We start from the raw sequence: 15,616 nt of genomic DNA on the forward strand, positions 1-15,616 counted from the left end.
GACCTGTTAACTTGAATTAACCCAGTGGTAAACTCACAGACCAGAAACGTTAATTATTTTATTTAATGTAAAGTTACTTGCTTTCCTCGGTCTCCCTTTTTCATGAAAACCCTGCCAGGTTCTGCAGTTCTGCATAGATTTTCGAAAGGATATGTGTACCTGCAGTGAAAGCACAAGTCCAAGTCACAAGTTAACATAGTTTATTTACATCTGTAAAGATCTCTTGCAGCCTCTAGAATGCAAGCAGAAGAATATGCACAGTCATTAAAAATACGTTTTGATCTATTTGAGATCAGCGTATAAATAAGACAACAGAAACATTGTGAAAAGACTGAGGAAGGAAGAACAGGGGCAGGATGGAGACTGGACAAGGAGTGATTCGAAGGTTCTGTAGCATACAGTATAAAAACGTAATTCCTTTCCTTAGCTAGTAGCATTCCTCAGTTTGACATGTTCCGTTTGTTTTGGACAGTTATAGAACAATTTTACAGGTCCTTGATTCCTGTATTAATTGTCTGGTGGTGTCATTTGGAGGTGTAGTGGCGTTCTGTGAGTTCTCAGTTTGAAGAGAGAGGCTCCCCCTCTCTGCTTAACAGTGGAGCTGTGAGTCTGTCCGTCTCATCTGTGGCCGGTGTTGCGGGTTTTGACGGCACCCTATGGTTTGAGTGTCTTCCTGTGGAGTCTGTGGTACTAAAACAGTTTCCAGTCGACAATCTTTTTTTTTCTCCCCGCTGACTGGACAAGAAAAGGAAAGCAGTATTAAGATGTGTCTGCGAACAGGGAGAGCACCAGAGCATGCTAAAACCAAAAAAAGAAAAACCTCTTGGCTGGATTACTGTCAAACCTCACATGTGGTTTTATTTTCCCTCAATTGCTTTTAAAGCTGAATAGCTAACATGAACTATTTCCCCCTTACTTCAGAGACAAACAAAAGGAGGAAAAATTCCAGCCCACAGCCAAGCGAGAATAGAGAGATCCATTGTCATCTTTACTTTCACATTAATGTTTCCATCAAACAAATATTTTAGCCATGTTGGACACATAAAGAATGTAAGAGTGGATTTTTTTTTTTGCGTGCATCTTCCTGGTAAGACAGCACCAGCTTATGGAACTGAACAGCAAGAATTGACCGACAGTGCAATAATCATTTAGGTATGGTCTGGGAATTTACTCTGTGGGGGCATGCCCATCACCGGCCAGTCACTGCTGATTCTGGGGCCTGTAGGGTTAATAAAAACATATATATATATAATTGGAGTAAACAAATGGACAACAATACTGTGACAGATACAGTTAGCTCAAGTATTGGGATTTTTGTTTTTTGGGGGGGACTCTGGATTTGAAATGCTACAATGACTGAGGTTAGTGCAGACTATCAGCTTTAATTTCAGGGTATTTTCATCCATATAGGGTGAACCATTTTTAAATATATAGCACTTTGTGTACCTAGTCCTCACATTTTATGGGGCAAATTATATTATTTTGTATTAAAGTAGTTAAAGTTAAGTATTTTGTCCCATAGTCATAGAACACAAACTACATCAAACTTGTGACTACTAATTTGTTGGATGCATTTCCTGTTTGTTTTGGTTGTGTTTCAGATTATTTTCAACCCAATAGGAATGAATGCTAAATAATGGATTGTGTCAGCTTGGAGTCTTATTTTATTGTAGAATATAATATTTATAATTTCATTGGGTAGCAGTCAGACTAACTATTACATTTATTCTTTAAGTAATTATCTTCCAATGTTGAGGCACAGAGGTGATGAGTTATAATTTTGTATTGAGCATACACCTCCATACACTGTGTGTGAATGTGTGTATATACAGTACCAGTCAAAAGTTTAGACACACCTACTCATTCAAGGGTTTTTCTTTATTTTTTACTATTTTCTACATTTAGGAATAATAGTGAAGTCTTCAAAACTATGAAATAAGACATGGAATCATGTAGTAACCAAAAAAAGTGTTAAACAAATCAAAATATATTTTAGATCCTTCGAAGTAGTCACACTTTGCCTTGATGACGTCTTTGTACACTCATGGCAATCTCTCAACCAGCTTCACCTGGAATGCTTTTCCAACAGTCTTGAAGGAGTTCCCACATACAATGCCTTGCGAAAGTATTTGGCCCCCTTGAACTTTGCGACCTTTTGCCACATTTCAGGCTTCAAACATAAAGATATAAAACTGTATTTTTTTGTGAAGAATCAACAACAAGTGGGACACAATCATGAAGTGGAACGACATTTATTGGATATTTCAAACTTTTTTAACAAATCAAAAACTGAAAAATTGGGCGTGCAAAATTATTCAGCCCCTTTACTTTCAGTGCAGCAAACTCTCTCCAGAAGTTCAGTGAGGATCTCTGAATGATCCAATGTTGACCTAAATGACTAATGATGATAAATACAATCCACCTGTGTGTAATCAAGTCTCCGTATAAATGCACCTGCACTGTGATAGTCTCAGAGGTCCGTTAAAAGCGCAGAGAGCATCATGAAGAACAAGGAACACACCAGGCAGGTCCGAGATACTGCTGTGAAGAAGTTTAAAGCCGGATTTGGATACAAAAAGATTTCCCAAGCTTTAAACATCCCAAGGAGCACTGTGCAAGCGATAATATTGAAATGGAAGGAGTATCAGACCACTGCAAATCTACCAAGACCTGGCCGTCCCTCTAAACTTTCGGCTCATACAAGGAGAAGACTGATTAGAGATGCAGCCAAGAGGCCCATGATCACTCTGGATGAACTGCAGAGATCTACAGCTGAGGTGGGAGATTCTGTCCATAGGACAACAATCAGTTGTATATTGCACAAATCTGGCCTTTATGGAAGAGTGGCAAGAAGAAAGCCATTTCTTAAAGATATCCATAAAAAGTGTCATTTAAAGTTTGCCACAAGCCACCTGGGAGACACACCAAACATGTGGAAGAAGGTGCTCTGGTCAGATGAAACCAAAATTGAACTTTTTGGCAACAATGCAAAACGTTATGTTTGGCGTAAAAGCAACACAGCTCATCACCCTGAACACACCATACCCACTGTCAAACATGGTGGTGGCAGCATCATGGTTTGGGCCTGCTTTTCTTCAGCAGGGACAGGGAAGATGGTTAAAATTGATGGGAAGATGGATGGAGCCAAATACAGGACCATTCTGGAAGAAAACCTGATGGAGTCTGCAAAAGACCTGAGACTGGAACGGAGATTTGTCTTCCAACAAGACAATGATCCAAAACATAAAGCAAAATCTACAATGGAATGGTTCAAAAATAAACATATCCAGGTGTTAGAATGGCCAAGTCAAAGTCCAGACCTGAATCCAATCGAGAATCTGTGGAAAGAACTGAAAACTGCTGTTCACAAATGCTCTCCATCCAACCTCACTGAGCTCGAGCTGTTTTGCAAGGAGGAATGGGAAAAAATTTCAGTCTCTCGATGTGCAAAACTGATAGACATACCCCAAGCGACTTACAGCTGTAATCGCAGCAAAAGGTGGCGCTACAAAGTATTAACTTAAGGGGGCTGAATAATTTTGCACGCCCAATTTTTCAGTTTTTGATTTGTTAAAAAAGTTTGAAATATGCAATAAATGTCGTTCCACTTCATGATTGTGTCCCACTTGTTGTTGATTCTTCACAAAAAAATTGGTTGGGTTGTGTTTCGGAGGACGCATGGCTCTCGACCTTTGCCTCTCCCGAGTCCGTACGGGAGTTGCAGCAGTGAGATGAGACAAGACCTAACTACTACCAATTGGATACCACGAAATTGGGGAGAAAAGGCGTGACATGTTTTTTTTTTATTTTAATACAATTTAAAAAATACTTGTTTTTCAACCACTACACAAATTTCTTGTTAACAAACTATAGTTTTGGCAAGTCTGTTAGGACATCTACTTTGTGCAAGTCATTTTTCCAACAATTGTTTAGACATATTATTTCACTTATAATTCACTCTATCACAATTCCAGTGGGTCAGAAGTTTACATACACTAAGTTGACTGTGTCTTTAAACAGCTTGGTAAATTCCAGAAAATGATGGCATGGCTTTTTAGAAGCCTTTGATAGGCTAATTGACATAACTCGAGTCAGAGGTGTACCTGTGGATGTTTTTCAAGGCCTACCTTCAAACTCAGTGCCTATTTGCTTGACATCATGGGAAAATCAAAAGAAATCTGCCAAGACCTCCACAAGTCTGGTTCATCCTTGGGAGCAATTTCCAAACGCCTGAAGGTACCACGTTCATCTGTACAAACAATAGTACGCATGTATAAACACCATCGGACCACTCAGGAAGGAGACGCGTTCTGTCTCCTAGAGATGAAGGTACTTTGGTGCGAAAAAGTACAAATCAATCCCAGAACAACAGCAAAGGACCTTGTGAAGATGCTGGAGGAAACAGGTACAAAAGTATCTATATCCACAGTAAAACGAGTCCTATATCAACATCACCTGAAAGGCCGCTCAGCAAGGAAGAAGCCACTGCTCCAAAACCGCCACAAAAAAAAAGCCAGACTACGGTTTGCAACTGCATATGGGGACAAAGATTGTACTTTTTGGAGAAATTTCCTCTGGTCTGATGAAACAACAATAGAACTGTTTGGCCATAATGACCATCATTATGTTTGGAGGAAAAAGCCGAAGAACACCATCCCAACCATGAAGCATTGGGGTGGCAGCATTATGTTGTTGGGGTGCTTTGCTGCTTGTGGGACTGGTGCACTTCACAAAATAGATGGCATCATCAGGAGGGAAAATTATGTGGATATATATGTCAGGAAGTTAAAACTTGGTCGCAAATTGGTCTTCCAAATGGACAATGACCCCAGGCATACTTCCAAAGTTGTGGCAACTTTTATTCTAACATTTCACATTCTTAAAATAAAATGGTGATCCTAACTGACCTAAGACAGGGAATTTTTACCAGGATTAAATGTCAGGAATTGTGAATCTGAGTTGAAATGTATTTGCCTAAGGTGTATGTAAACTTCCAAATTCAACTGTTTGTGGTAATCAGCCGTTTCCAGCTACAATAGTCATTAACAATGTCTACACTGTATTTCTGATCAATTTGATGTTATTTGAAATTAACAAAAAAATGTGCTTTTCTTTCAAAAACAAGGACATTTCTAAGTGACCCCAAACTTTTGAACGGTAGTGTATATGTACTGTGTACGCTGGGAGTCGGGAAGCAAGTACCGGGAGGGCAAATTGAATAGTAAATAGAACATAGTAGAAAACAAGAAACACGAAAAGTGTATAGACATGAAACGAAGTCAATAACGCCTGAGGAAAGAACCAAGATATCGGGGAGGTAATAAGGAAGGTGGAGTTCAGGTGAGTGTCATGAGGCGCAGGTGCACGTAATGATGGTGGCAGGTGTGTGTAATGATGAGACAACTGGTGACGTCATTTCGAGGGGGGAGGGGGAGTAAACATGACAGTAAAAAATACTTTATTAACATAAGTATTCAGACCCTTTGCTACGAGACTCGAAATTGAGCACAGGTGCATCCTGTTTCCATTGATCATCCTTGAGCAGTTTTTTACAACTTGATTGGAGTCCATCTGAGGTAAATTTAATTGATTGGAAATGATTTGGAAAGGAACATACCGGTCTACATAAGGCCCCACAGTTGACAGTGCATGTCAGAGCAAAAAAAAAAAACAAGCCATGAGGTCGAAGGAATTGTTTGTAGAGCTCCGTGACAGGAGTGTGTTGGGGCACAGATCTGTCCCCAAAACATTTCTGCAGCATTGAAGGTCCCAAAGAACACATTCTTTAAAAATAATTAATTGTTTTACTTTTCTTCCTTTTTCTTCCTAATTTTGTGGTATCCAATTGGTAGTTAGTCTTGTCTCATCTCTGCAACTCCCATATGGATTCGGGAGAGGCGACAGTCAAGATTCATGCGTCCTCCGAAACAACCCAACCAAGCTGCTTCTTGACACAATGCCCGCTTAACCCAGAAGCCAGCCACACCAATGTGTCAGGTATAACTGACAACCTTGTCAGCGTGCATGCGCCCGGCCCGCCACAGGAGTCGCTAGAGTGCGATGGGACAAGGACATTCCTGCCGGCCATACACTCACCTAACCCAGACGACGTTGAGCCAATCATGCGCTGCCCCATGGGTTTCCCAGTCATGGTCGGCTGCAACAGAGCTTGGACTCGAACCAGGATCTCTAGTGGCACAGCTAGCAACTGTGATGCAGTGCCTTAGACCACTGCGCCACTCGTGAGGCCCCATCATCATTCTTAACCTGTTTACACGTGAATTCCAAATTTTTCTAACTGTTGCCCCAGTGTGAGTTTTATGCAAGTGATGTCAGAATGCACTGTTCCAAAATGTGATTGTTACACAACAGGACAGTTAACACACGCTGCCTGCTAATTATCTATAGCCTGTTTCAACAGGTCAATTTCAAATAATTTTCTAACAAGTTTCATTTTTCAGTTTGAATTTAGGTGTGTTTCGCCTCATTAATTCACATAAGTAGCCCATTTCAGTCTTGCGTACAATTTATGTTTGAGGCTTTACTGAGCCGGACAAACTTCTCTCTTCGAGGAGAGCCTGAGCACTAAACCAATGTTTCCACAGATCAGGTATGCAGACATTTGCTCAGTCTTGCACAAATTGGCACTTTTTTCTAATTGGCGCTCGCATTGCCTGCCTTGTTGTTTTTCTTACAAATAATAACTTTGGGCATGTGTGCGTTCCTGTATATCGTGTTGTCATTTCTACTGTAGCACTCTGTCTTATATTGTATTTAAATGTTTTCAAGTACTGGTGACGAGTAATGCATTCCAATTATTGCATAGATTATAATGGACACCTATGATGTGTGTAAAATGCTTTTTTGAAGGTTCTACTGTTAATAATGAGCTAATGCTAAGCTATGTGTGACACCATGTTTGTTGATATTATACACTGAATTCTTGTTGTCATGTAAACATCTGTCAGACCAAATATGTTATAATGAGCTGAAGGGTAAACTTCCGGAAGATGACACAACCCCTTCAACATGCATTCAGCAAACAGACCAAACTCATCTTGTCTCTTATTATCTTTGGTTGACTTGAAAAGAAATGAAACATTGCGGCGCGCACAAACTACCCATCGTCAGATTACTTTTGATTTCTAAGAAGTGTTTAACTCAATTACTTTTATCAATGGTGAGCTCACCCGTGATGTGATGAATTAGAAATAGTAATTGCTTTCAGCTAAGTTATTTTTTGGTTTCTGACAGCCAAGAGTTATCGAAATATGATATGCTTGTGTTATGTCAATCTTTCCCCAGTTAGCACTAGGACTAATGTAGCCTACATTTTCCGGTTTGGATGATTGTGAATGCTGTAGTGACTTGTGTGAATGTATTAACATTGTATCCAAAATCAAACGGGTTACATTCAGTGTTTGTGAAAGAAACGTGTGGCTAGCTCAAATGCTCGAATACTGACACAACTATGAAATAACACATGTAATCATGTAGTAAGCAAAAAAGTGTTAAACAATTCTTCAAAGTAACCAATCTTTGCCTTGACGACAGCTTTGCTCCTTGGAATGTCACGGATTTGCTCATTCCGTGCACCAGTTTCGGTGTGTCCCGGTCTCTAGGAACTGTGTCATTAAGCACACCTGATTCCCATATACTCCCCTGATTGTAATTGTATAAATGTGCCCGTTGGTTCACAATTGGTGTCAATTATTGTTCCAATGTCCGTTGGTCGTGTGAGTATCTGTGCTGTGTTTTGGCTTTCGCGTGTATTGCGCAGATGATTACGGGTCTCATCCCATGTGGTATCATTGTGCACTTGTGTTATGAGGTACTCCTCACTCTTTTTGTTTTGGTATCAACCCTGTGTTTTGTATAGTGTTTGTTTGGTCTACATCTACTGTATTAACCCATACACACTTGTGACATACTTTTACCGTTCTTATGCTATCTAGAACTTAAAATGGTTATTCGGCTGTCCCATTGGAGAACCCTTTGAAGAACCCTGTTTGGTTCCAGGTAGAAGCTTTATGGGTTCCATGTAGGAGCCTTTACATAGAGGGTTCTACATGGAACCAAAAATGTTTTCTACTTCAGGGACAGCCAAAGAACCCTTTTGGAACCCTTTTTTCTAAGAGAGTGTGGATGGGCCTCTCTTAGTAGCTTGCTAGAAACAATGAAGGCTTTTAAGAGTGGTTTAATGCCTTATTATATAAATATACTTGTTTTCCATTCCAAATAAAGTTTTTTTTAAATTGCGCATGATTTGAAAAAGGATTCTCCCTAGAGTCTGTAGAGCCCTGAATAAATATTTAAACTGTGATATCACCTTCCCGTAAATGGATAGGTGTCTCCCTCTCCAAGGTTTTGAGACTCTGTTGCTAAGTTTTTGATAAAAGATCATATTTGTTAGATCGCTAAACTTCTCTGGGGTATGTACACCAAGTACTTCATCTGTCCAGTTAATCAGGAGACCACATGGCAATTTAAAAAGTTTGAATCTTTTAGAGACCCAATCTGTAATATAGTAGTAGTACACTTATCATAGTTGGGTTTTAGTTGAGAGAAACAGGAGAAATTATCCAGGTACTCAATGAGGTTCTTCAAGGTTGAAGACTGAGGACTCGAACTTGAATCATCGGCATACATTGATACTTTTGTCTCTAATCCTTTCATTTTGTGTTAGCTTTAACAATATGATTGAAAGGCTCTATACGGTCAGGGCGTGACAATGTCTCTATTTGATTTGGTCAGGGTGTGATTTGGGGTGGGCATTCTGTTTAGTTTTCTATGTTTTGGTCGGGTATGGTTCTCAATCAGGGACAGCTGTCGTCTCTGATTGGGAACCATACTTAGGTAGCCCTTTTTCCCTCCTTTCTTTATGGTGGAAGTTGACTTTGTTTAGGGAACATAGCCTTTAGCTTCACGGTTTGTTTGTAGTGTTTATTGTTTTTGTCGGCATCGTCTTAAATAAAGAATATGTACGCTCACCACGCTGCACCTTGGTCCTCCTCCTTCAACAGCCGCGACAGAACTTCCCACCACAAAGGGACCAAGCAGCGTGGTCAGGAATCCTGGACATGGGAAGAGATTCTGGATGGGAAAGGACCCTGGAGGCAGGCTGGGGAGTATCGCTGTCCATGGGAGGAACTGGAAGTAGCTAAAGCTGAGAGGCGTCGTTATGAGGGAACACAGCTGGCAAGGAAGCCCGAGAGGCAGCCCCAAAAAAATGTTTTGGGGGGGCACACGGGGAGTGTGGCAGGGTCAGGTTGGAGACCTGAGCCAACTCCCCGTGCTTACCGTGGCGGGCATCGTACTGGTCAGGCACCATGTTATGCGGTCTCCAGTACGTGTTCTTAGCCCGGTGCGCTACATCCCAGCTCCCCGCATCTGCCGGGCTAGGGTGAGCATCCAGACAGGACGGATTGTGCCAGCCCTGCTCTCCAGACCTCTAGTACGTCTCTACGGCCCAGGATATCCTGCGCCTGCTCTGCGCACTGTGTCTCCAGTGCGTCTGCACAGCCCAGTGCGTCCTGTGCCTGCGCCCCGCACGTGTCGGGCCAAAGTCACCATCCAGCCAGGACGGATTGTGCAGGCTCTTAGCTCGAGACCTCCAGTGCGCCTCCACGGCCCAGTGTATCCGGTTTCTCGGCCAAGGACAAGGCCTCCTGTCTGTCTCCCCAGCCTGGTGAGTCCTGTGCCTCGGCCAAGAACTAATCCTCTCTGTATGTCTCCCCAGCCTGGTGAGTCCTGTGCCTACACCGAGGCAGGCCTCCTGTGTGTCTCTCCACTCCAGCGATGATCCATGTCACGGCGCCTCCAGCGACGATCCATGACACGGCCCCCCAGCGACGAGACGGCCTCCAGTCCGGCGCCCGCAGCGGCGAGACGGCCTCCAGTCCGGGGCCCGCAGCGGCGAGACGGCCTCCAGTCCGGGGCGTCACCAAAGCGGGGTGAGCCAGAGGTGGAGCGGGGTCTGCATCCCGCACCTGAGCCGCCACCACGGCTGGTTGCCCACCCAGACCCTCCCCTACAGGTTCAGGTTTTGCGTCCGGAGTCCGCACCTTTGGGGGGGGGGGGGGGGGGGGTACTGTCACGCTCTGACCGTAGAGAGCCTTTTAATGTCTCTATTTGGTTTCGTCAGGGTGTGATTTGGGGTGGGAACTCTGTTTCATTTTCTATGATTTGGTGTTTCTATGTTTTGGCCGGGTATGGTTCTCAATCAGGGACAGCTGTCTATTGTTGTCTCTGATTGGGAACCATACTTAGGTAGCCCTTTTTCCCTCTTTTCTTGGTGGTGGAAGTTGACTTTGTTTAGGACACAGCCTTTCACGGTTTGTTTGTGTCGGCATCATCTTAAATAAAGAATATGTACGCTCACCACGCTGCAGCTTGGTCCTCCTCCAACAGCCGTGACACCGATCTAATGTTAACAGTTCAATAGCCATAATAAATAGGGTATGGTGACATAGGGAAACCTTGTTTAATGCCTCTTTACAATTCAAAGTTCTCTGAGAAGTAAGTGTGTTGTATGTAACTTTTACCAATCTTATGAGAGATTCTAGATGTACTGTATCAAATGCTGTCAAAGCTACAAAGATTATACCCGTTTTCCCTGCATTTTCAAAGTTTTCCATTATTACTAGTAATAATAAATTACAATTCTATAGTGAGTCTATGAAACAATCTTCCTTTTAAGAATCCCTTCTGATCGTGATGAATACTGTCTGGTAGGGCCTTTTTTATTCTATGAGCAATAGATTTTGGCAATATTTGTCTCAACAATGAAGGGTGAATTACCTCTAAAGTTAAATGGTAACAAAGTCATACTTTATGGGACTAATACTCAAAACTGAGGCAAAGGAACACACATGAAAAGACAGTGATTCAACACAGTATGCCATCAGTACGGTGTGAAATCCAGCTAGGCTTCCTTCATACAGTACATTCGCTTTAGTTTTGAATAATAAGAACTGTAGCATTCACCTGTGCAACACACTAAGGCATTAATATATGCAGGTTTTAAACATTATTAGCCTTTCCTGTATGCGTATAGATGGAATAAAGTAGGCTTTGGGAAAACGCCCACTCCAAGAAAATTCAAACACGGGCCTTGAGGTCCCCAATACTAGTGTTCCCCCTACCATTACGTAGGTAGAGCAGGCCTGCCATGCTCTGTTGCCCTCCGCCTCAAAGAGTTTGATTTCAGTCCATTCACTCAGTCCCTGATTAGAGGGTAAGGATGAAAAATTAGCAGTGCTGTGGCTCACATACACTCTTAGAAAAAAAAGGTGCCATCCAGAACATAAAAGGGTTCTTCGGCTGTCCCCATAAGAACCATTTTTGGTTCCAGGTATTTTTGGTTCCAACCCTTTTCAAGGAGGCTTCCACCTGGAACCCAAAAGGGTTAACCTATGGGGACAGTTGAAGCACCCTTTTGGTGAGGTGATATACACTCAGTGGCCAGTTTATTAGGTACACAACCCCATTCAAAATGGCTCTCTTCTACAGACAGTGAGTCACGTGGCAGTGGCTTGCAGACAGGCATCTAGGCATTCGGTTACTGTTCAACTGAACGTTAGAATGGGCAAAACAAGTGACCTAAGCGACTTTGAGAGTGGTACGATTGGTATCAAATACAACAACAAGTGTAAACCTTACCTTGAAATTCTTACTAACAAGCCCTTAACCAACAGTGCAGTTCAAGAGCCGATTCCAGTATCTCAGAAATAGCTGGTTACCTGGGCTTTTCACCGCACGACAATGTCTAGGGTTTACCGAGAATGGTGCGACAAACAGCAGCAGTGTCGTTGTAGCTCGTTGATGAGAGGTCGACTGAGAATAGCAAGAATCATGCAAGCTAAAAGGCGGGCCACAAACAAGGCATAATGGCGCATTACAACGGTGGTGTGCATAACGACATATCGTAAAGCACAACTCTGTTATTGCAGCAGACAACCACACCAAGTTTCCACTCCTATCAGCTAAAAACAAGAAGAAGCGGCTCCAGTGGGCACGCAATCACGAACACTGGACAATTGAGGAGAGGAAAAACATTGCCTGGTTTGACGAATCACGGTTCCTGTTTTGTTATGCTGACGGCAGAGTCAGGCCCTATCCTTCCTGGTGTCAACGGTACAGGCTGGTTGGGGTAATGTTTTCCTGGCACAAGTTGTGTCCCTTGATACCAATTGAGCAATGTGTCCATGCCCCGAATAATTCAGACTAGATGGGTTTACTGTCCGTTGAGTGCATGTTCTCATTTTATTTCAATGCAGGCTCAGATGTGAATATCTGCAGCCTACTGTATTAAAACGACCTTCCTCATGAGCCCGATTCAGTCTCCAATGCAAACCCTCTCTGTGAGCGTCAACTTATAAATAAACACGTGTCAGTCGGAGGCAGCGTGACGAACCGGGGAAATTGGTGTCTGGCGCTGTGTTAATTTGGCTTGGGTCTCCTGGGCCTCACTCTGTGTTTGCTCAGAGGAGAAATGGGGAAATGTGATCACAGTGGAATCAGAAACAGATTCCTGACACTATGGTGTGTTTGTTTTCTGAAAGCCTTGCAATATCGCAGTGGCTGAGGAGGTCTAAACGTGAGAGAAGTTGAGCCATTTAACCTTGAACACCAGATTAGAGAAAACAATCGGGATAATTTCCCTCATTTTGATAACTTTTACCAACTGTTTCAAGTTCAATGTGAGCAATTTCCCACTAGATATCTGTAACTGACATTTTAGCTTAGAGCCAAGTAAAAGATTTGTTGTTAACATTTACTACAGTACATGGGTGATTTGGTCAATTTAATCTGGGATGGTCCTGTTGCATAACAGGTTTTCAAGTGAGTAATGTACGTATCCATACATTATCTACAGAATTCTCAGAAACAAAACTGATTGAAATCTGCAAACAGTCTATATTTCACTGAATATTGTGCTACAATATTCATGTTTTGGTACTCACAGTCGCTCTTGGAAATATACCAAGAAAAAGACTTTCGGATGGACATCCAAGTCAAGTCCTTGTATCTACTCAACATAGAAGACCGCAATTGCTTACTCGATCTACTTAGCTAGCAAGCTACCCAGACGTTATCCATGTGAGTGCTCTAGCATTTATTCATGTTCCTACATTCAAGTCAATAAAGCACTTTACCAACTTTTTATATAATGATTGACTAGCTGCCATGCTATTTGGACCAGGCTGTCTTTCAAAAGCACAGCTTTGAATGTGCATCAGAGTAGTTCTGTTCTGACCTATTGTCTCATACAAATGCCCGGTGGTCATGCACATTTCAAGTAATTAGTGTCAATGTAAAGTTTCTTTGCTTCACTTGAGTATTTCGACATTCAGAACAACTTGCCTTTTATTGCAGGTTGGAGTCCATTTCTGATAGGTGGTTGTTTTCCTGTGAAATGACGTGAAGAGAAATGTGAGGGAATTGAATGTAATATCATGCAATAGAACTTATGGTTGAGCAAACATTAGTTCAGACAGTGTGTGATGCCAGTACAATACCGTGCTAAAGCCAAAAAACACACACGTCATATGTGACCTCAAATACCTTCACGCACGGCCACACAAAGGTACATACGCACGGCCACACAAACACACTAACCCCCACCCTTGTAAATATGCTTGTACATGCACACACACCCCACATCAATACAGGCTTCAAGCACACATTCTTGCAAGCACAAACACACAATCTGACCATGTCGTCATCTTCACACTCATTCTGTGTGACGTCCTCCTCCCCATCCTCCACATCACTGTTATGGGGCTCGTCTACCAGCTCCTCTGTGTCTGAGCATGACTCGTCCTGAAACGCCTCACTCTTGTTGTCCTCTGACTTCCGTAGCTCTACACACACACACACACACACACACACACACACACACACACACACACGGCTCTACATTTACATTGCTCTTACCCTTTTTAAAGTAAAACACAACATCTTGAAACACAAGAAAATATATATTGTTTAAATCGATTGAGATATAGCCTATGAGATTTCCAGCTACTTCTGAAGTACATGTTGTGCCCTATAAACAAATATGTAATCATGTAAATACATTTGTTTATTATTAAAAGCTAAAATGTTGATACAAATCCCTCATTTATGGAATATTAGGTTTCTATATTATATAAAAGTAAAATTTTCCTTTCTAGAGAACACATTACATTGAAAATTGTACACTGTCTCTTTATGTGTCACGTTTGTGATGACAACATTCTAGAGATCTGTCATTCGTTCATTGCTATGATTATTGCTCTCCTGAAGAAGCTATCCCTTTTACTTTCTGTGCCCCCAAATGTTTGAATATACTGGTAAAGTTAGCTGGTTCTTTTCTAGCTAGCTGATGAGGAAACAAACATGACTGAATAGATTTCTTTCTGTCACACTGGTGCTGCTGGTCCATTCACAATTCACCTGCGGGAACATGGCGGCTCTTAACACCAGAAAACAGAAAGAGCTGGCCACTACTATAAGAGATTGTTCGTGAGGAGATTACCTCTATCCTCAACTTGCAATTAAAATCGGTAAATGAATCACCCGCATTTCTCACTTCTAAAGTATTCAACTATTCAACTAAAATGGAAAGTCTGGAGAATGTGGCCAATGCGACAGAGGTGCGACTCCATTTTTCAAGCGGTTGAGTGGCATGGTATCTTGGAAAAAACCCACCCCATACCCATCAAACCAAATTACTCCACATCCATGCTTTTTCCGTCAAATGCTCCCCGGACATACAACAGTGCAATAAATGCTTTGAGTTAAATGCTTTCCATTTATGTCCCTGTCCCTTTTCTGTGCGCATGAGCAACAGTGCAATCTCTGTGCAGCAACATCTGCATGTCACAAACTCGTCACTCTTTTCTACCCAAACTGTGCCATCCCTTCCAGACTCCTGTCTCACCGTGGCAGTTGAGATCACTGTCTGTTTGCTCTGTCCTGGTTCTGCTGCGGCGAGGCTCAAAGTCAACATGAGATTCACATGAAGACTCCTAATTAGCAACATTATTACATTGACAAGGGGAGCTGGTCCTAGATCACTATTCCTAGTCTGAAGACACATTGTGAATACGGGCCCTGGAATAAAGCTCTTGTCCAATACCTTGCACAGCAGTCGTTTCATCATAGGACGCTAGAGGTTTTAGTTGATGCTTATGAACTGAATATAAGTGAATTTCCATCCAGTTGGTGACAGATTTTCATGCGAATATTCTGAATCCGCATAAAAACATGCATATTTTCCCACCAGAGGTTTCCATTAAATGTACTTGTTGCAGATAAATGGCTGTACGTGATGAAGTATTGTATATAAAATATGTTTTGCAGTTAAATTCCCATGTACCAAATAAAAAATACAAGTTAAATGGGTTTACATCGCATTTTCAACTCTACTGATGGTTTTCTCAAATGTGTTTGTAGTATATAGCTAGTATGCAAACTTTGTTATTGCCACATGTGCACTAGCCCAGGTGTTCCCAAACTTTTTCACTCGGTGCCCCCTTCCAGCATTGGAACATCTTTATGCCACATCTATTTCTAAGGGCACCAGCACTGATCATGACACACTGTTCACACCCTTCTTGTTGGTGGAGAG

The 15,616-nt window shown here is 42.1% G+C and overlaps 1 protein-coding gene across 1 annotated transcript in view; it reads right to left on the reverse strand.

The window, feature by feature from the left end:
- Positions 1 to 238: 238 nt before the first annotated feature.
- The window catches only part of LOC139369702 (RALY heterogeneous nuclear ribonucleoprotein), a 187,702-nt gene continuing 172,324 nt past the window's right edge, over positions 239 to 15,616 (reverse strand). Inside the window, exons 9-11 of the mRNA XM_071108964.1 lie at positions 13,717 to 13,865; positions 13,366 to 13,410; positions 239 to 735 (exon numbers count right to left, since the gene is read on the reverse strand). Coding sequence (XP_070965065.1) covers positions 13,369 to 13,410; positions 13,717 to 13,865 — 191 coding nt within the window. The 3' untranslated portion in view covers positions 239 to 735; positions 13,366 to 13,368. The remainder of the gene's footprint in view (positions 736 to 13,365; positions 13,411 to 13,716; positions 13,866 to 15,616) is intronic.

Source organism: Oncorhynchus clarkii, chromosome 17 (genome assembly GCF_045791955.1).
Source record: "Oncorhynchus clarkii lewisi isolate Uvic-CL-2024 chromosome 17, UVic_Ocla_1.0, whole genome shotgun sequence".
NCBI classification, from domain to species: Eukaryota; Metazoa; Chordata; class Actinopteri; order Salmoniformes; family Salmonidae; genus Oncorhynchus; species Oncorhynchus clarkii.